The sequence below is a fragment of the Takifugu flavidus genome, chromosome 10, assembly GCF_003711565.1.
Source record: "Takifugu flavidus isolate HTHZ2018 chromosome 10, ASM371156v2, whole genome shotgun sequence".
NCBI lineage: Eukaryota > Metazoa > Chordata > Actinopteri > Tetraodontiformes > Tetraodontidae > Takifugu > Takifugu flavidus.
The window spans coordinates 3,970,074-3,991,489 of NC_079529.1; the positions used below are offsets into that span (position 1 = coordinate 3,970,074).

General features: G+C 47.5%; 1 protein-coding gene across 2 annotated transcripts; it reads left to right on the forward strand.

Annotated features, from left to right (window-relative positions):
• Nucleotides 1–1,177: 1,177 nt before the first annotated feature.
• aplp1 (amyloid beta (A4) precursor-like protein 1) lies at nucleotides 1,178–21,416 on the forward strand. Of its 2 annotated transcripts, none has more exons than XM_057045536.1 (16): nucleotides 1,178–1,416; nucleotides 13,542–13,721; nucleotides 14,493–14,622; nucleotides 14,911–15,023; nucleotides 15,729–15,919; nucleotides 15,986–16,290; nucleotides 16,694–16,821; nucleotides 17,075–17,149; nucleotides 17,226–17,384; nucleotides 17,487–17,615; nucleotides 17,718–17,817; nucleotides 17,909–18,076; nucleotides 18,436–18,503; nucleotides 18,587–18,652; nucleotides 18,731–18,874; nucleotides 18,981–21,416. In XM_057045536.1, the coding sequence occupies exons 1-16, from the start codon at nucleotides 1,351–1,353 to the stop codon at nucleotides 19,080–19,082; spliced, it is 2,124 nt and encodes a 707-aa protein (XP_056901516.1). In that variant the 5' UTR covers nucleotides 1,178–1,350; the 3' UTR covers nucleotides 19,083–21,416. The 2 variants fall into 2 exon arrangements, with proteins under 2 accessions (XP_056901516.1, XP_056901517.1); XM_057045537.1 differs by having other exon boundaries at nucleotides 18,984–21,416.

The following is a 21,416-nucleotide window of genomic DNA, read 5'->3' on the forward strand; positions in this document are numbered from 1 at the left end:
GCTGCACCGGCACAGGTGAGACCGCACCCCCTACTGGAGAATAAGGGGATGACAGACGTTCATGAAAAACAGGAAAACATGAACTTGTTTGAGTTGCGATGAAAAAATGATTTAGGGAATATGGTAAATAGGTACGTAGATGAATGATTCAAAAACATTCTACCAAAAATAATAATGCCACGTAAAAGGTTGGTTTAGGACATTTTTATAGCCTTAAATTATACAATAGTTTTAGATAAACCACAGCAACAAAAATAGAGATTGCTAGTTTATTCTGTTGCAATCGGTATCGATAAACTTTTTTTCTTTTTTTTTAAAGTCGAGGCTTATATTCGTGTACATAATATTGTATACATGAATACTGAACGTGTGCAGTATTCATGAGATGCAGCTGACAGTAACTCGCTGTGCATATGCACTGCAAGTGTGGGCAGTCAAAAGAAAGCTATCATCAATGTCAGCTTTCAGTGTGTCTTGCATCCATTAACCATAAAACATGTTATTTTATCCCCTTTGTGTCAATGTCATTCATCTTTAGCTCAAATTACAGGCTGACAGAAAGGAACCAGAAAATGGGCTTGCTTTGTATATGTGCCCCATCAATGACCCGAATCTGGAAATAATATGTAAAATAAATAAACATGTTAAAAAAGATCATTTTCATGCTGTTTGGCCGCATCACTTTTGTTGATGTTCTGTTTCTTCGTGGGGTTTAAGGGGAGTCTCTTTTCTCGTCTCGCATGTCATGAGCTCCCCCTACTGGCCACAGGTGAATACTGCAGCCAATACGCAAATGATCTAAATCACTTAATATGGAATTTAGTTTGGAGGGTCATAATTAACAGCTAATCTATAAAGAAATGCGAATAATGGATTATTAGTAAATCAAAATTTAGACAAAAACAGGTTGAAAATCAGACCAAAATCTTATTGCACCGTTACGTATGTAGCTTTCACAGATCTGGATCTTGTTTCAGAGTGTTTTTTATTGCTTTGGGCAATTTATAAACTTAAAATAAAAAAAAATCTATGCATACAGAGAGTCGTGAAACGCAAAATCATCGCCGTCCTTCCTCTGTAATCAGAGCATCTTGACACCAGGTGTCGCTCTTCGCTAAGCCACAGCGAGGAAGCGATGAGCGAAGTGCATGAAAATAGCTGCAGAAACAGGGCTTGGTCCTGCCAGACTTCATCCACAGAAAACAGCGAGCAGGACGCAGACGCAGGAGATATCGCAGGAACGCTCCGTCAATCACTGAAGCTGATGTAACAACGTAGCGTTTGCTGGAGTCAGTTTATTTCATTGTAGCAACTCATTTATTCAGAGACTCGAAATAATAAGGCGAGAAAATGGAACATACCGAAATCCCCATATTATTGGCTTTATTGTCCTGCTGCGTGTGGAAGAACGTCGAGGTAAGAACGACACCATGCGTCAGCGGCAATGGCGCAATGGTGTTCTGCTCGATCTGAATATCTAAGAAATGCACATTTAGGGGGAAAACCCGTATTTGACTGGCTGACGGAGCCCAGCTGTTTTCCTACCCCATCTCCATGTCGCTGACATCTATCCATGTTCGGGGCAGCTTTATTTTTTGCAAATGCATGATCCAGCTGTGTCCTTTGACAACTAAAAGTCATCGCACGCATCCTCGTCATAAAGGCAGTGATGGCACAGGACGGCTGGGACGCATATCTGCGAACACATACGGATCGTGCGCACCAGAGGCTTCATTAAGAGTTTGTGATCGTGATTTTGGGCTCGCTGCGTCAAGTCTGGGCCTGCATCGGGCGTGAAAATGCCTCGCTCGGTGCTGGGATGGAGAACAAATCCCAGCTCGTCGCGTCCCAACAGGGCTTGAAGAAATCCCCTTAAAGATGAGCGCTGCAGCTGTGGAGCAGGCTGTTTCTCATGAATGGCCAGTCAAAGGATTTGGTTTTGAGCCACCCTCAGGGGTTATATTGTTTTAGATCAGTTATATATATATATATATATGTGTGTGTGTGTGTGTGTACAGATGTGGGCTTGACTTTCATATATCATTGTGCATCCATCGCCAGTTTGGGATTCAGGTCACTGTATTGTGATCTGTCACCGTCATCAGAGGTAGATGACACAATCAGAACGCCAGTCGGGATCAATGGGCCGCCACCTGCTCCCACCTTCCCTCCTTCCTCGCCACCATTTGCAGGACGTGCGCAGTTTGATGGCCTCGACCTTTCAGATCCCACAGCACCCTTTCAGTCGTCCATTATCCCCTCGATGTGAGAGCGGCTCGGATTGGAGCGGAGAGTGCGTGGAGAATGCCTGTGAACATGGAATAGGTGTGTGTGTGTGTGTGTGTGTGTGTGTGTGTGTGTGTGTGTGTGTGTGTGTGTGTGTGGGATGGGTGGGGGGGTGAGTCATGATATTCCACCTGGAGAATCATCGCTGTGTAGCCTCCCCAAGCTCCTGAGCGATTCCTGATGTTTATTTATTAGCCACCATCCACAGTTGTGACGCCCTCTTTTTATTCTGAAATCATTTCACTTCTCTAAGAGCCTTACAGGGATTACTGGCTGAGGAATAGGCTTTAGCTTCATATAAGAAGACCTGCCTATGAAGGTTTATACTGAAGATTACTCTGTGAGAGGGCTGGATTACACCCTGGTATTAGTCTTAATAAGGCTGTCAGCATCCCTTAATTTTTTACCCATTGAAAGAGCTGAAATTACGGTTGGACATTGTTGGTTTTTTCATCCTTTTTGGGTTAAATTGAAATTTGCTAGCGTGTGTCATATTAGCAGTGGCAGCATTTGAAGATTTTAATTTCCAGACAGTATTTTGGATTAAAAGATCTCTCTGTGTCGGCTTCAGCTCCAATAAACTCATCATATTTCCATGTTATGATGACATCATATTCATCATACAGAGAATATGTGTGATTTTCATGTCTTTTGTGTGTAATAACACGTCCCTATGCACAAAGGTGGACTTGCTCCTCCTCTAGTCACAGCAGGACACCTTGGATTTAGTCTACACATTATCTTTGTGCGTAAGAGATGCCTCAGGGTCACGTTCCCAAAATCCCTCAGAAACCTCCCAACATTCTCACGAATTGTTAACGCCAAACAAATTTGGAACACCAGTCATTCCATTTCCTACCAGGCTTCCGGACTCACGTCTCGCAGAGCTAATTTTTGAAACCCGACATCCTCGACCGTCATTTCTGCGGTGGGAAAGGTCACGTCGTCGTTCAGTGTGAACATGAAATACCGACCTCCTCGTGGCGCTCGCACATTTTTACAGCCATTTTGTCACCTGTCACAGATTATTCAGTGCAACGAAAAACAACGTAAAATGAAAGTAGAAGGCTGGAAAAAACGCTTGTTTGTGTCACTGCAGCGTAACCCAGTGACTCAGGACGACGATCCCGAGAGGCTGCGGAGGACAGGACACAATCGGGGGTGGGGGGGGCACGATCAGAATAATAGGATGCAGCTTGCAGTGTGCCTGAAAATGAGATGAAAATAGTTTCTCCCGAGTTGCTGCAGAGTGCTTTCAAACTCTATCACAGCTCCAGCAGCAGACCCCTGCTGGATCACAGCCACGCACATTCATGCAGCCCCCCCCCCCCCCCAAAAAGCCCATCTGCCTTTCACGATGGAGACACAAGAGGATTTGCTTAAAAAGGGGAGAAAAGGATAAAGAGAACCAGATATCTCCCTCTGTCACACACACACATGCGCATATCCCCCCCCCCCCCCGTGCTCTACACTCAATTAATTTCAGAGCAAAGAGATAATCTGGTTCCATTAATGGATTCCTGTACGCACGCTTTTCCTGCCATACATCCCCGTGCCAGCGGGCAGAAATCGTACACTTATATTGTGTCACAGTTTTATCCGCCTGCTTCCGATTTCATTTCCAGCATTTTCAAGCGTGGCGCACAAACAGGAGGTGAAAATCCTGCAGAGTCATTTTGGGACGAGCGGAGAGGCAGCCGGTGCTGGAGGGCAAGGGAGCAGCAAATGTCCCTGAGAAATTGAGAGGAGGTTCGGGAGCAGTGGTTTTTGCTGCGTAGTTCAGAAAGGTCATTTTAAATGTTCTAATTTTCCGTTGGCAGAGATGCTGGAAATTACAGTTGCCCCCCCCGGGATGGGATTTATTTTTCTTGTTTGTTTAAACAAGAAATCTTTGGATTTGCAAACTTGCCAGTGTCGCCTTTATCTGCTGTTCTGCAGAACCTACTGTAAATGTCTGCTAGAAGTGACTATAGTGGGGGTGCATCTGCATGTTCACAGGTCAGAAACCTCATCATCACGTCTATTTTGACGCCGTGGCTCCTCTCAGAAAACTCAAATGTCCTCCACCGAGAGCCATCTGAGGACCCCCCCCACCCCCCCAAAAACATCTGCAGCACAGTGATAACGTTTGTCCTCCATGTTGAAGGGATGAAACGGGGGGACACTGGTGGCGAGAGGGGAGATGTGCGACACATGCAGTGTTTTGCAGGACTCAGGGTGGAGTGGATGCTAATGGAGCGCTGGTGCAGCTCAGCTGGGAGGGCCTGGGGATCCATATCTGTCATGAGGGTGTATTCACTGGTGGCCTTGAAATGAGATGAAGGAAAGAACCCCCCCCATCCCCGCGCCACGCCAGAGCGGGAGCTCCAGGCTGTACGAAAGCAGGGCTGCAGAATCTAATTTCCATAACAGCCTTGGCTGGAGGATTTAAGAGTGTGGGCTGTGAGGCGGGTCAACTGAGACCGAGCCGGCCAGTATGAACCTTCTGCGGGAGACATCTTGACACTGCCAGGAACAGACGTTCTTCTCAGCTCATTGGTTTTGCTTTCCCCCGGTTGTGTCGACACAGGTGGCAGGGAGAGTGATGCTGTGGCGGTGCTGATGGATGAGGGCACACATTCAGGTCACACCCTTACATTCAGGAGCAGATAACTCAGAGAAAAGCCCCACGCTCAGCACTAAAGATGGCACACTGCAGGAGCAGCATCAATTATTGAACGCCATGAAAGGGTCTGGGCTCTCCCTCATCACCCAGGCTGTGGCACTTGTCATGCACTCGCTTGTCTCTCTGCCACCGGCCCTTTTTTTTATTCATACACCTGTTTTTTTTCTCCCCTTCTCCTCCTCCTCCGCCTCCCCATCACCCCTCCTATCCCTTCCCTGTCCTCATCGTCTCTCACCAGCTAACACAAAAGAAATTCCCGACATCTGTCCCTGCCCAGGCCGCCGGTGCCCCTCCCATAATAGGCTGCTCAATCTGTCTCCGCTGTTTAATTGGCCGCTGACATATTTTCACCTTCGATGTGACCGTTCCTGAATAATTCACCCTGAAAGTTTCGTCCTTCTTCTCCTAACACTGCAGTTTATCCTGATTTCTGTGTTAAACAACAACAGATACGGCAGCAGCAGATCAGCTGTTTTCTACGGCACAATTCTGATAGTTTTATAATCGTGCCTTTCAAAGCGTTATGGGGATTTATTGCAGATGAGGTCCTGGAAAGGATGCCCAAACATGTCTGCCGCTCCTCCTGAGAGAAAAACCCTTCCCCCAGGTGTTACCGCCGGAGGATCAGCAGCCCAGAGTCTCCAAAGGAGGCTGCATATTCTTAAAATAGCCCCGACGATGTTGCCAAATGCCATAACAAAGATGGCTGCTCTTGATCGTGGAATGCTGGCTGATCGTCGGCTCACGCCTTCGGAGCACAGTGGTCTCGCCTGAACGTGGCTGGATACGTTGAACTCAGTCGAGCTGCGGCTCAGAGAGAGAAAAAACCTTTTGTAATTAAAGGAGGATCCACAACTGGTGGTCCAAAGCCCCGGAAAGGGTTATTTTATTTGACAGATTATCCCAATGATTAAACCATTTCCCTTCACTCTGGCCGTCTGTAGAGACTTGATGGCCGCAGGAAATGAGATAACCCTAATATTTAATCTACTGACTGATTCTGCAGCACAGCCTGGCAGACTGCACAGCCAGCACACATCATCTGCAGAACGACCCGGGAAGGTGTAAAACAACGGCGAAACGGCTCGAGCGAGACGGAACACGCCACCCTGACATGATCGCAGATATGATGATGAGAGGAGACTCGTGCAGGTGGAAGAGTGCCACTGGAAATATGAAAAAGGACTCGGCGATGTATTTATTCAGCTTATGCTGAGAGTGGAAGGTGAAAGACAACTTGTGATGCAGCTGAAAAGATCAGCTCTCTTTTGACTCAGCCGACGGACAAGAATGATGTGTTTCAAGTCCAATCTTCATCTGTGGTGACGCAAAACCAGTTCTCCAACATCTTGATGCGCTTCAGTCAGCAGGACCGTAAAGGATGCAGCATAACTGGAGTGTACGGCACCATCTTACTGGGATAAAGAAAGCAAACAGACCATTAGGCCACCAAACAAGGATTGTTGGGCTCAACCAAACGTGTGTGTGTGTGTGTGTGTGTGTGTGTCTAATGAGGAGAGAGAGTGACATGCTTGAAATTCTGTAGGGAACCAGTTGCTACGGTAACAGGGTAGGTAGGCTGGCTCGTGTGGGCGGTGTTACCACGGCAACCTCCCTTGGTGGCCAAATGATGCTGAAGGGAAGATTGTGGCAGAGAGGGCATAAAAATATGAGTTTATGGGTTCGAAGGGAGGACGACCGATCGAAAAAGGATGGATGTGGCAGGACCGCGCTCGCCGCTTCATGGAACTTCATTACCATGCAGAAAAGGCTCAAAGATACCGTGCACGGGCACATGCAGAGATCTGGATGAGGTCGTCCCTCATCGCCTCCCTGCAGGATATGAAACTCAATCAAGCCATGAACTCTCACATCTCCACCGTCGGCACCACTTTATTTAGACTTCAAATTCACCAGTTCATCGCTTGTTTGCCTCTTAATGCTGACATCACCTCCCCGCAGATGATAACATAATGCTTTCTATAAGGCCCCGTACGACAAAGCCTCATTTCCATGAGTCGCATCTGGTTCCCTGGAGAGCCGCACCAGCACATGTGATCTATATTGCATATGTGCATAAATTAGAGAAAAAAAAGAAATGTTAATGTTTTAATCCTCATCCTCAACCACCCCAGAGTTATTGCTGTGCTACCGATGTGTGTTATTTCTTAATCACGCCTCAGTTTAAAGTGTTCGGTACACTAAAGTCGCTGAAACCGAGGGGAAAAACAAGGCAGGCGATGTCTGTTCTATCCAAAGGCTCAGAGCATTCGTGCATCATGTGAACTCACATGTCTCCCAAATGACTCAAGATTACATGAAACGACTTGACGGAGCTGAAATTTCTAGTGTTTACTCCCGAGAGAGCTGCTTTACTTCAAACAGGGAGAAAAAGCTGAAGCAGACCCAGATCTGCGGAGCGCTCGCGTGATAACGATGCGCCATCCTACAAAGGAGTGACAGCAGACCCGGAGGGGAGCGCCGGCGCCGGGCTCCAAAGGAGACGCAGTCGAAGGCGGAACAACGGGCCTGAGAGGCAGCAGAGATGCATGTTCCCGTGTGCCAGAAAGCACAAGAGACGTCAGACCGTAGCTAGTTTCCTCATGTTTGGTGAGGGGAGCAGAGAGAGACAGACTGCTCCTAAGTGGATCAATTATTGTCATCTTTTAACATAAACATGCCCCCTTTTAGGCCTCGGATTGTCTTAATCTACTTAAACATGCTCAAGGACGGGACCTCCAGACAACCCGACAACAAAAACAAATGCATCTCCAGCTAGGTGGTAGATTCAATTATTGAGGTTTTTTCCTCTTTTGTTCAATGAATGATTTAAACCGCACAGGAGAAGGAGCTGCCTGTTTATAATAGCGCCGTTGCTAATAGAAATATAAACCTGCGATTGGCAGGCGAAAGCAGGTATAAACGCAGATTTAGAGAAGCTTGTTTGCGTTTCATTGGTCACAATCCTGCAGAAAATCCCAGATTCTCCGTGCCAGTTGTGTTGATATTAGGATGTTTCCCATGGACCTGCGGTGCTTAAATCTCCGCTAAGCCTTTGATTCCTCCAATCCCCCCGAGGTGGCTTGAAATATCTGCAGGCGTCGGAGTTCGACAGAAACATGTCGGTGTTCCCGCTTCCTGCGATGTGACAATGGAAGCGCGTCAGCAGAGTTACGCAACGGGAGGAATTCATCCCGAGCAGTGCTGGAAGATGAACTCATCTCGTGTTTGGGCCGTGTGGGATTTAAGGGGGCTGCGTTTTATACAACGTTGTTACGCACTTGCTGTTCTCCCACCTGCTGGTAGAGGTGACGTAAGGGGAGCTGTGAAAATGCCTGGCGACGCCTTGTGTTCTCTTGAACCCGTCCCAGCGCGGCATCGCTGACGCCCCAGTGAGAACAGGCAACGTTTGGGCCACAGCGATTTGTCTCATTTTCGGTGTTCGGCGAAACGTTTCTGAATTTCCTCGGCAATATTCATGTCACAAAATGGTGCCCAGCAGTCAGCTGTTAAAAAAAAGAAAGAAAAGGAAGCGCCGACAGGAACTTAGATTGTTCCCAGCAATTTAGTAGCGTAGTGTTTATCGTAAGTCACGTGACTCCTAGCACGCCTCTCTGCAGATAGACCCATATATCACCAAACTGTGTTTACTGCGAGGGTTATGTGATTAGGGACCTTTACCGGAGAGCAGATGCATCCCCGGCGGCAGCGGGGAACATATAGGCTGCACTCAGAGTGTACGTGCACCTCTCCGAGTACATGACTGCCGTCGCAGAACAGCGTGCAGCCATCTGACGTGTTCCGTGTTCTCAGCTACGCCCAAAGGAAATCAAATATTTGCAGCCGGTCTTGGCTGCTGTTTTAGACCTGGATGAACCCTGGTGATTACGGAGCCATCTGCTCCCAGGGTGCCCAGCTGGACCGCCGAAATCTGGACCGATGGAGGACCGTCTTAGGGAGGGTCGCGATGTTCGAAGCAACAGAACGCTTCTGTCGGACTTTCGGACATGCGGGTAATAAAAAGGCGGAGGGGGGTTGTGTGGTGTGCAGCAGGAGGCGCTAATACGCTGCAACACTACCACAGTCAGACAGTCTCGTCTGAATTTACAATGATGTCATTATTCAGAGAATAATGGTAATGAGAGTGGCTGTGGAGCCCTAACCTGCCTTTTGGTCCACTCCACATGAGTCTGGCAGGCTACTTTTCTAATAAGTGCACGCCACACCAGGAAGGGGGCTGATGGAGCCTGTGAATAATTAAGCAACATGATTACGGTGATGAATGAACCCAAATCTATCGGCCTATTTAGCACTGCCCTGGGACAAGAGGCCTAACAGGGGAGTGTCCACCTTTGTCTGACTGAAGAGAAAAGGGGTGTGAGAGATGGGGCAGCTGAGACATGTGGAGGGAGGGGTCCCCAAGAGCAGGGTGACACCCATTATTCAGCCATCAGTGTTCCCGAGAAGCACAAAGACGTGTGTGCAAGCAGCAATTACGCCAGTTTGTGAGTGGCTTTGTGTTCTCAGAGGGGTGATGGAAATAGTCCACGACGGTAACGAAACACTACAACAAACGTAAAAATCCGCCTTAACCAATCAAATTCTACTTCATCTACTTCGATTTAAAAGAAAAACACCCAGGATCCCAGTCAATCTGGGGCACATACCCCCCATACCCATCAGTGTCCCGCTGCCAACATGGTGACACTGGAGGATGATGCAGGCAGCTGGACCTTCTTTGCGGCGTCTCCAGACTCTTTTTGACGTCTGTCACATGTGCTCGGTGCGAACCTGCTCTTGTCTGCGAAGGGAACAGGACACCAGTGGTCAGCCAGCACGGCGTGCTCGGCAGACATTACTCGGGCCGGCACAGTGCGGCCCGAGGATGAGGAGCCGCAGAAACATGCACACGACCGTCTTGCTGGCGGTCTTTTCCTGGGTTCTCCTACTGTTTCTCCTTGGACAGAGTGTAGCAGTCCTGCTGGGTCGTTGGCCTCCTATGGGCTCCTCTACCTGTCGCGGTCTGCTGGCCTCTCTACTGATGTCTCCTCCCTGCTCTTGACGCTATGCTGGGACATACAGGCAACCTGCCACCCAAGGCACACATGGCTCTGCTGCACTACTGGAGCCGAGCCCGGATAAATCCACTCCTTATTGCGGGTTGTTTTGCAAATTGCCTCTCCAGCTACTGTCAGTCCATTTTGCACAACAGGTACAATTGACGCATTATGGCTTCCTAGCTGGACGGGCCCACACGACTGAAGCGTGATTGACTTGGAGCTCCACTGAGATGATTCTGAGTCCCATTTACCGACTTCAGCGGTTTATATTGGTTACGCAGTATTGTCCAGATTACTGCTCTGATAATCACTACGTATTAGTGCCATCCATACATCAAACCAGTGTTGGAAGTGCATCTCAAAGATTGTTTAGATTAATATAATGCAGACAAACAGTATGCATCCAACACAGGCGGTATGATGTAATGCAGGAGAAAGGCAAACCGATACATAAATGGATTGTGAAAAATAACTCACTCTTGTCTTTAAAATAATTAAATAAAGGTTGCATGGAAGGTCTCTATGCGGTACCCTGCTAAAGTACCACTAAAAGGCGGGCGTCTCGGCCGTGATGGATTAATAGTGTAGCCTGGTTCTCTGCTGCAGTCTGCCAGAAACTTGTAAAAGGTGACGAATGATGAACGAGCCGCCCGCCGCTCCAGCTGGCCTGTTAAAGCAAAGAGGTTGCACCATTACAGAGGATGAAGTCATCCTGCAACATCAGGGTGGAACAGGTACTAAAAATTTAATTAGAAGAGGGGAAAGATGCAGGGATGTGTAAATGTTCCAACAGACAGGATTCCAGCCCATAGTCAGCCCCAGCAGCATGATTGTCGCTGCTATTGCTGCAGAGTCCCAGCTTGTTTGTTGGCTCCTGTTTGAGTGGAACATTGAGCAGCACCATTTCCTCCCCTGGAAGAATATTCGTCTAAATATAATTAGCCATTATTATATTTCTGCCAGTTGTTCCGTGACATCTGGTGCAGATAGCAGTGTGCTCTGGGCTCTGTGGGATCACTTAGTTTCCTTGTGATGTTGCTGGAGCAAAGAAAGGGCAGAGAGCCAGCAAATGCTGAATATCAGCAGGTCATTGTTAATGATCCAGTACGCTCTGCTGCCAGGCTTCTGGGATGTCCGCCTGTTAATCACCAACAAAATACAAGCTTTAATATGGAAGTCTAGATGGTTTGAAGGGAATTACAGCTATAACGGCAGCGCTAAGTTTAAAATAGGCTAAGCTAGCGAACAAATCGAGGCAGAAAAGGTCAGTTCTGAGCTATGAGTCATCACAACAGAAGACGGTTGTCTGGTTTTTAATCTGTATCAGGTGAACACAAAAGTGCATCACGCTTCTAAAGCGTGGTGAAAACATGACCTATTTAGAGTAAATTCAATGAGGATAAAATCAAAAAGGTGGACATTGCTGCTGAAGACCAGGCTGGCTGATGATAATGCTGAGCACATAGCAACAACAGTATAATAATAACTAATGGAAGGCTAAACAACTCAATTTGAATGTTTGGGTCTGCATTAATGCAGACCTTACTTAAAGGTAACTTAGCATGCTAGCATGTACGACGGAGGACTAGACTTGGAGCTGAGGTCAATGCAGATGGCCTCAGATTTGGGCTTAATCAGAGTACAGTCAAAACAAAAGTAAATCCATCTTGACGTGCTGAGGACATCAGAGAAAGAATCGGAAGATCGCATCCACTGATGAGATATTTGGGTCAAAGCCAGAAATATAAACGTGGTTTCAGGAGGAAATGCAATCACAAACCTAAATCATTTATTGTCATACTTCATGTTGGGCCGCCATCATCGCCATGGTGCCGCAACAGCCTGCAATGACGGTGAACACGACGATTGACACTGAAGTGGGTCAGAAATAAGCGGGAGGCCCTGCTGCTGTGGAGGGAGATAGCAGCACAACGGCTCATGTTAAAACTGGAAATGTTATTAAGACTTATCATTCGACAGAGATCTAATCTGGGCCCTGATTGGCTGCTGGAGGCCGGGGATGCAGCCTCCTGATGGACTACTATTGATTGGTGGGAATGTGGTGATACAGTTGCCCGACATTGATTTTCTGCAAATGCAGTAGTAAAGAGCAGGTGGAATAAGAGAGCAGGATGGGGGGGAGGGGGGGATTTGCCAGGTTATCTTCTCAATATCCGGAAGTTGTTTTGGTTTTTTTTATCATGGCTCCTTTTTTTTGCGTGGCGCTGACCTTCCCAGAGTAACAAATAAGCGATAGGTCTATGCAGACATGAGCTCAGCAGCTGCAGCAGCATTCTCTCGCCCCCTTTTCCCATAATACTCTTAACCAATAAAAGCAGCTATATTCAGCACAGTCGATATCTTAACGCAGCCCATCACCGGCCCCGTCTGCCTTCTCTAAGATTCAGGCTGAAAAGAAAGATAGGAGGGTGGGAAAGATTCCTGGGTTCATTTAATTAAAGGAACATATGCTTTGGGGAATGGTCAGTGTGAAAGTAGATCTGTAATTTGTTAAAAACTGCTATGATGTTAACCTCTTTGTAACCTCGTTGAGTAATTAAAATTGCTGCTGAGGGCTGATCATGTTTATTGTACAGTTACTCAAAGGAGGGGGGGGGGGGGTGTTCCATATATATATTTATTTTATTCTCTATGAATTTTAATTAGAACTTCAAACACTTCAAACACCAGTCAGCCAGAGCAGGGCTTCCCTTTGATCAGGCGTCACTCGGCCCATTTTTTATTTTTTTTCTCTTTCCTTTGGGCAACTTCCTCCTAATTGGCTCATCTATCGTCAGCGGGTCTGTTTCTCTGTCTGTCACTGCAGATGAAAGGATATCAGCTGTACACACAGTGGCTACGGGGACCGAGAGGCCTTTCTGATGACTCGCTGGGCTGGATCGTGCACATTATCGCCTGTTTGCTGCTATGAGCGTTACAGAGCCTCGGTGATGCAGAGAAGCCTTAAAGGGCTGCAGAGTTCTTTGCAAACAGTGATGACTCACACGCTCAATGGAACTTGGTGGTGATTGTGGAGGATCCTCCCTTCACGCCATCTGGTAACCCCCTCCGTGATGTTCTCCCTCCCGGACTCTATCCGTCTATCCGTCTGCGCACTGTGTTAATGTTGTGAAGTGGCTCACCGGTCAATGAGCCCGTATTAACACCTGACTCTGAGATGTTCCTCCATGCGGGGGTCCCCAGGGCCGTCCTCGAGCGGAGGCAACCGCTCCATGATCAATAATGGCAGCATCCTAGAACTCTGCTGGCGAAGAGTAAAGAGATCTCTTTTGCATATCTGCTTTACACATTCCAGCTGTTCCTTTTTTGTTCTGAACATCATCTTTAGAATGACTTCAGGTCTCTGGGGAACAATTTGAGGTTTATGCTGAACTGGTTTCTCCTTCACTCCCACTTCTCTGGTTCGACTTGTAATAATGTTTAATTAGCGTATTCACAAATGAGCTGGGTTCTGCTTTATTAACTTGTCTTTTTGTGTGTCTTTTGCCACCATCTTGTCCGTGCTGCAGGCTCTCTCCATGACTGAGGTAAATGGACCAGATCCTCAGTTGGCCGAACCACAGATCGCCATGTTCTGCGGCCGTCAGATGCTCCACATGAATCTCCAGACTGGCCGGTGGGAGCCGGATCCTCAGGGCCGCCAAGGCTGCTTCAAAGACCCCAATGAAATCCTGTCCTACTGTCAGGAGGTAAGGTCCCAGTGCCGGGGAAGCAGATTTAATCAATTCTTCTTTGATTCTTCATATAGACCTGAGCTACATTTATACCTAATATATTTGTGAATGGATTCAAGTTTAACATGCTCTTTCTTCCTTTAATATGGTTGTCTGACACCTGTCCTATCAATCTATATATTCAACATATATAGTTAATGGATGGCGCCCCCCTCCCATTGGAATATTTCAGTATTTCATTTCGCCATCCAGCTTTACTTCTCCTGATATATGTACTCCTTATTGCGGTCCAATCAATTATTTAAATCCTGCAGTCAGCATGGACCCCCTCCTCCACAAATTCTTCCTGTAGATTAAAGGTAACCAAGTGCCATCTGGAGGTCAGGGTGGACATCGTTGCTGCAGAGAGGGCAGCTTCAATCGACTGTAATGTGATTAGCAGGCTGTAATGTATCCGTGATGGGTTTTACACAAAAGCCATTACACTCATGACAGGAATGTTTTAGCATGCACTCAGACTGGCCCTGCGACGTACTCGCTTCATTAAAACTCTTCTGTGTTTTTGTGGAATTATCAAATACATCTCAACACAAATCAGCAGATGTGAGCATCTGCAAGGCCTTCTGCAACTTTATGTTGCATGATATCCCCCCTCTCCCTTGTTAGTCGTATTTTAGTCTGCCCTTCCCAAACAATCCCTGATCCTCTTCTCTAATCCTCCCATCTTCAATCCTCTCGGTTCTGTCCGTCCATCCATCTGCGTCTCTGCATGCTCTGTCTGTCCAGATGTATCCTGCTCTCACTATCTCCCACGTGGAAGAGTCAAAGCGACCCGTCACCATTCACGCCTGGTGCAAGAAAGGCTGGGGGCACTGCCAGACGCACCCCTTCATTGTCCTGCCCTACCGCTGTTTAGGTAAGTCCAACCAGCCTTACTGAAACCCTGCAGATTTTGCCCCATAGTTATTTTAAATTGAAATTTTTTTCAGATGCTTTGTCTGCCTTTAGCCACTAGGGGGCAGATAAGATGACAAAAGGACGTTGAGTGAATTAGAGTCTTCTATGAGTCAATATAGAACATATTTTTAAAATGAAGAACATCCTTTCAGGGATGATCTACTTAATAAATGTTGGTCTTGTTTCCCTCAGCTTTGGTTTGCGTGTTTGAGACCGGCCTCTGGCCTTTTCTTCATTTCCTCTGCAGATGGCGAGTATGTGAGCGAGGCTCTGCTGGTGCCTGATCGGTGCCGTTTCCTCCACCAAGAACAGATGGACACGTGCAAGAGTTACGTATACTGGCACAACATTGCAAAGCAGGTGAGAAGAAAGCGTTTTTAAAAGTGTTTGTTAGCACCGCTTTCCATGTTTTAAAAGCCATTTGGGTTTTGATGACAACCTGCCCCATTTGATGGGCTCTCCAGTGGAAGGTGTTGTTTGTTTGCACCGACACTCATGTGACCTTGACTAAAGCTCTGAATGAAGGCTGAGTTTCCAATTTACTGCTCAAACTACATTCCAACCCTCGTCTGTGATTTGCAAGCTGGGGATTGTGGCTAAAATAATTGGAGATTACAAGCAGCTGGAGCAGCTTTTTCTGAAAGGTCTTTGGGCTCAGCTGTAGACACCTCGGACATCGGAGATAATAAGAGCTGTTGCTTCTCTGCACAGACAGAATCCAGCTGAGGTGGTTATGCTCAATGATATTTCCCAGGGGAGGTATAGCCAGCCGGGGGGAAAACCCAGGGCAGACTCCAGACATACTGGAAGGATTATGACTCCCACCTAACCCTGCAGAACATCACGGTTTCCTCAGTTGGGGAGGAAATTGCTGCCCTGTGGCCAAGAAGTAGACAGGCAGAAATAAAAGAACCCTTTTACTCTGCGCATTAAAGCCCTTCTCTGTGTGTGTTTGTGTCTGACCTGTGACCTCTCTGGAATTGGTCGCGACCTCAGTTTGGAATAAGACTCAAATTGTGATTTTAGCCTCACGCGGTGTGTGTTTTCATTCTGACTCTGCCTCAGGAATGCACTGCTGAGAGCCTGGAGCTGCACAGCTATGGGATGCTGCTGCCATGCGGAGACCACTTCAGAGGGGTCGAGTTTGTGTGCTGCCCCAGCCGTGGCAGCCCTAGCGGCAAAGGAGAGGCAGATGAGAGGGACGTGCCCGCTGCTCAGACCTACTCATTGCAGACCACTGGAAAGCAGCCCTCCATGTAAGATGGTTCAGCTGGGCCTCCTGTAGGTGTCGACCGCACACTCAAACAAATTTCTCTCTGCAGCACCAAGGTGACAGCACCCACGCCCAGCCCCTCTCCCGACACGGACGAGGAGGAAGCCGACATGGAAGAGGAGGATGACGAAGTCTTGGAGGAAGAGGAAGAGGAGGAGGAGGAGGAAGTTGAGGAGGAGGAGGCGGAAGACGAGGAGGAAGAAGAAGAGGAAGCGATAGCCGTTAAAGATCCAGAGGAGTATGAATATCCCATTGATTCAGGTCCTTACCAGACGTCAGATTATCCGGACTCCTACGACTATGAGAAGAGCAGCAAACCCACCACGTCTGTGTCGGTGATGAAGGGAGAAAGCTGTGAGTGTGCTTCAACTCTGGTTATAAAGCTGATTTTGGTCAGCAAACGCAGGTGAAAATGGGCCTTTTGCCTCTGGTTTAGTAGATTTGAGAGCTAATATTTCTGAATCTTATATCTTATCTTGCCAGATGAATATAGATCTCTCTGACCTACATATACTGTCTGTCAAACAGATTCTGACTCCTTAACCCATCTGCACCCACAGTAACCTCAGAAACTCTGAAAATGGAACAGTTGACAGTAACTGTGTAGGAGACACAGAAAAACATTGTGCTTCCTTTGGTTTAGCAACCTGAAACTCATCCTGACCAGTGATGTGTTTTTTTTTCCATGGGACACTAATCATCAATGTGTTACTGTCTCTTCAGCAGAGATAACATTTGCTTCCTGCTTTCCCTCCAGTAACGACACTCCGCCCCACAGACGGCGTCGATGTCTATTTCGAGAAGCCGGCGGACGACACCGAGCACGCCAACTTCCTGCGCGCCAAGACGGACTTGGAAGAGCGCAGGATGAAGCGCATCAATGAGGTGACTCTCACGTTGCACGAGGACGGGGGCAACTTGATGTTTCTGCTGGCAGGACAGGCATTGCGGGGGTGGACCGTCACTCCGAGAACCACAGGGGAGCTGATGTGACCCAGTTTTACATATCTTACCACCACAGTGGCCCTCTGGCCGTCTTGACAGGCACATTTACTTTAGATATCAGCTGCAGAAGTCAGAGATTGGTATAAAATGTGTGCTAAATGTGAGCTAAAAGCAGTTTCTTTTTACGCCTCAGATCATGAAGGAATGGGCAGAAGCAGACAACCAATCCAAAAACCTGCCCAAGACAGAGCGACAGTCCCTGAATGAGGTACTTTTTTGTTAACCGATGAAATCAACACATGAATGAAAAGCAGACCCAGATGTGCTCCACCTTCTCCCACCAGCACTTCCAGTCTGTGCTGCAGACGCTGGAGGAGCAGGTCGCCGGAGAGAGGCAGAGGCTGGTGGAGACCCATCTGGTCCGAGTGGAGGCCATACTCAACAACAACCGCCGGCTGGCCCTGGAGAACTATCTTGCGGCAGTGCAGGCCGATCCACCTCAGGTGAGTCCAGAGGTTAGCCAAACGCGTCAGTGTTTCGCTGTGATTAGCAGCGTAATGGATTAATCTCACAGAAAGTGTCCTCTGTCCGACCTTGTCCTGCAGCCGGAGCACGTGCTGCAGGCCCTGAAGCGATACATGGCAGTGGAGCAGAAGGACCGCAGGCACACGCTCACGCATTACCAGCATATTGTGACCGTTGACCCCCAGAAGGCCGAGCAGATGAAATTCCAGGTGAGAAAGCTCCGACGCACCGATCTCCGGGGCTCTGACCCTGTAAGCCCCGTGAACCCATAAATGACTCACCTTGACAGATGAAATGTTTGGGTTCCTCAGGTGTACACGCATCTCCATGTGATCGAGGAGCGGATGAACCAGAGCCTGGCGCTGCTCTACAAAGACCCCTCCTTGGCCGAGGAGCTCCACGATGACATCCGTAAGACGAACTACCGTCTTGAAACGGCTCGTACTTTTTCTTTAATTGACATCTGGACACATTTTGTGGATCTGTCCTCTGTCTCCTGAAGAGGAGCTAGTGAAGGCAGAGAGAGGCGACATCAGCGAGCTCATGACCACCTCCTTCTCCGAGACCCGCACTACCGAGGAGCTCGTGCCAGCGGAGAGCGAGGAGGAGAAGGATGATGAGGAGGAAGAGGAGAAAGCCTTCCTGAACCGGCCTTATCCTCCCCCCATTGGTATTTATTCAATTGCTTATTTATGCTTTTTTTTAATCATCATGGGATTTGTCAATCAGTCAGAATCATAGAATATTTTAAAAAAAACACTGTGGACAAACACTAATGAGATCTAAAATGTATTGTTAATAAATGAGCACAGCTTCTCATTAAGGAAAAGCATTATTTTTACCCATAAACCCACAAATCCCGCCCCACAAAACGACCCTCATTATTTACGAAGGCGCCGCTGTTGTTGATAATGAGCAGTTGCCCTCATTTTTCCCAAAAGATAGGAGTCTAATATGAATTGGGAATTATAGCAACTGCAGATTCATCTTGTCAGCTCACGCTAAAATAATTTAACCTTCTTCTTCTAGTGCCTTCAGTGGACGAGTACGATTACACCACATCCGAGAGAGGCCCCACTTATGAATATGAAGAAAAGGTAGCGCTGTCTCTGCGTCGATGCTTTCACTGAGACTGACGTGCTGTAGTTTCCTGATTCTTACTCCCCGCCTCTCCCCTTAGATCAACACCTCCGTGGAGCTCAAGCAGGTGGTCAACAAGCCCCCCGAGATCGAGCGGGACGAACTGGTAGGAAGTAAATGAGCTCCGTGCCGATGCCCCACGTCTTCCCCGATCTGGGCTCTCACCGCTCATTTCTCTCCTCAGCAACCCGATGCCCTGGAGACGTTCAACCGAGGCGCCATGGTGGGCCTGCTGGTGGTGGCCGTGGCGATCGCCATGGTGATGGTAATCAGCCTCCTGCTGGTGCGCAGGAAGCCGTACGGCACCATCAGCCACGGCATCGTGGAGGTACGACCCCATGCAGCGCCTCCACAAATTCATTCCGCAGATTCGCAATTTACCCCTTTACGTTTTTTTTTCTTCGTTAGTAACCGAACTCTCGTTTTTCCCGCAGCAGGTCGACCCCATGCTGACCCCCGAAGAACGACAGCTAAACAAAATGCAAAACCACGGCTACGAGAACCCCACCTACAAGTTCTTCGAACAGATGAACTGAGTTATCTGGGCCGCCGACAAGTCATGCCAGACCCACCCCACCCCTCCCACCCACTCACATACTTTCTTACGGTTTTCGATTGGTTGTGTGTCACAAAAGCTAAAGTAACTGTAACAAGCAGAAGGCTCATCGTGAATTCATTGTAAATGACTGACATCACTTTCCCGTCCCGAATGTGAATGATGAAGAGTCATCGCCTGTAACTAATGTATCTTTCTCAAACATTCACCTCGCAGAAAAATTCGACAACCCCCCCAGTGTCCCAGTGGCATGACTTGACAAGATGCCCCCCCCCTCCCTCCCTGGAAGCTGAACACTCCACCCATTAAGGCTTTATATTATTTAGTTTTCGGTCTCTTGGTTTGCATTGTACCACAGTTCGATATAATCTATCTGTGTAGACGAGTTCGACGTACAGCCTTGGTAAAAAACGGTCTTTTCTTTTCTTTTTCGTTTATGTTTTGAGCCAACTCGGCCACGCCTGATGAGCGGTGCCTCCATTAGCTGGCGTACGGTCAGGAAAATAGCCGTAAGAATTAAGATTAACTGAAGATGTGGAGGCGTGAGACGTTGAGGCTTCAATTTTTAAACATTCAAGGCCAGACTAGAGACAGAGCTAATGTCAGAAAAAAAAAAGATTTTAGCTGATAAAGGGTTCATTTTATTCATCCCGTCTGCTACCTAAGAAATACTAAACCAGAAAAATCAGAAGTGGATTATTTTATTGAAAGCATGACAAACTTGGTGTATGATGCTGCTGTACTTCTTTGTGTTGTTCTCGTCATTGCTTTGGAATCCGTCTAAAATGGGCACTGTAAATACTGAGAGCCGACGTCCTCCTAGCTGTAGACATTTCTCTGATTAATTTGCATCGATGTGGTAGAATAATGCATAAAACTAATACGTTGTGCTGTTTCGAGAAGGAGAAACATTTTTTTCCTAACATGGCTGATTGAAAACGGACTGTTGTAAAAACCAGCACAAGACAAACGACACAGTAACTTCTCTCTGAATGTATTTGAGGTAGACGTTGAGATTCCATCCTCTTTTCAGTCGTTACCGAGTCGGCTGAAGAGTCCAACAGACAGACCGCGCGCCCGACGAGCGTCTCATCACTTTCTGTAGCATTGCCCACGTCGAGGGGGTCTCACGTGCACGCGTGAGCTCTAGTCGCGTCACGTGTCCGTGTTCCTCTGAAAGCCGTCCACACTCGGGAGCGATAGCGCCACGTGTTGGACCAATGTCAGAGCTCTGTAGAGGTTATATTTAGCGTCTCCATGGACATCTTTTTAACCTGTCGTATTCCTGATGACATGCTTAAAAAAAGGGGGGGATTGGTCCTATTTAGGCTCATCCGTGTGGTGGGATTTCTTTTATGTCCTGGTCATTAACATCGTATTTTATTTAATTAGTGTTGAATGTTTTTGCTTTGAAAAAAAAAAATCCCACAAAGGACGATTTATTTACGTGTCCCTTTTGGCTTGGAAATGAGCGAGGTTCATCTCCAGATGCCCTTGTTAGGCGGGTGAACTGTAGGGCCAGGTGGCGGCGGCGGCGGCGCGGCGCAGGCGAAGGAAGAGGTCCTAGCCCTTGTAAAAATCTGTACAGTTACGTTAGTGAATGAAACCGTTGTATGTTCACAGTTTAAGTCAGTCGATCTTGTAACGATACTACTGAAACCAATAGAGAATAAGCTTGCCTGTGTTTCCCAAACCACCGAAGGTTTCTTACCAGCATTTAGCAGATTTAGACGTGTTAGCCGAGCAGATCACATTTGTATGGACGTCCTCTGTCTGATTCCCGCCTTCTTTGTAGATCCGTTTCCTTCCCACCCCCGACAAATATAAACGACGTTCTTGAGGTTTTAATTGCTGCATTATTGCCTTTTACAACGCTGTGTTTTGGATGTAATTATTCTGTATTTTTTATTTAAATGTAACTATCAGTCGGGTCGAGGGTCACGCTTTTCATCAGGTATGTAATTTTAGGCTAGTGCGAGAAAATAATGACAAGTTTCTAACGTCCAGATGGACTCGGTTTCTGCCCATTTGAAGAAGAGTGGCACTAAGCACAAGTAGAACAAATTGACTCGATTTAGTGTGTGTACAGGTCGCTAAACGCCAAACATCAACTCCTGCAGTTCCTTTGAAAGCTTCCACGAGAGAGCCGTCCGTTTCTCCAAAGACCCGCTCCACGAATGAGAAGACAGATGTTCCAATTTGGCAGATGTTCCCTGTTGTTTCACTGTATTTGCGAGCAATCTGAGGAAAATAAAACATGTCAAAAAAAAATTAAAAATGGTGTAATAAAAGAAATATCAGATGACCCATGAAA

What these genes read in the sequence shown, in the direction of transcription:
- aplp1 (XM_057045536.1), top strand. Translation starts at nt 1,351, where the DNA reads ATGGAACATACCGAAATCCCCATATTATTGGCTTTATTGTCCTGCTGC. An exon ending in CTTATGAATATGAAGAAAAG is followed by an intron (nt 18,504 to 18,586) that starts GTAGCGCTGTCT and finishes CTCTCCCCTTAG; the next exon opens with ATCAACACCTCCGTGGAGCT. An exon ending in AGATCGAGCGGGACGAACTG is followed by an intron (nt 18,653 to 18,730) that starts GTAGGAAGTAAA and finishes TTCTCTCCTCAG; the next exon opens with CAACCCGATGCCCTGGAGAC.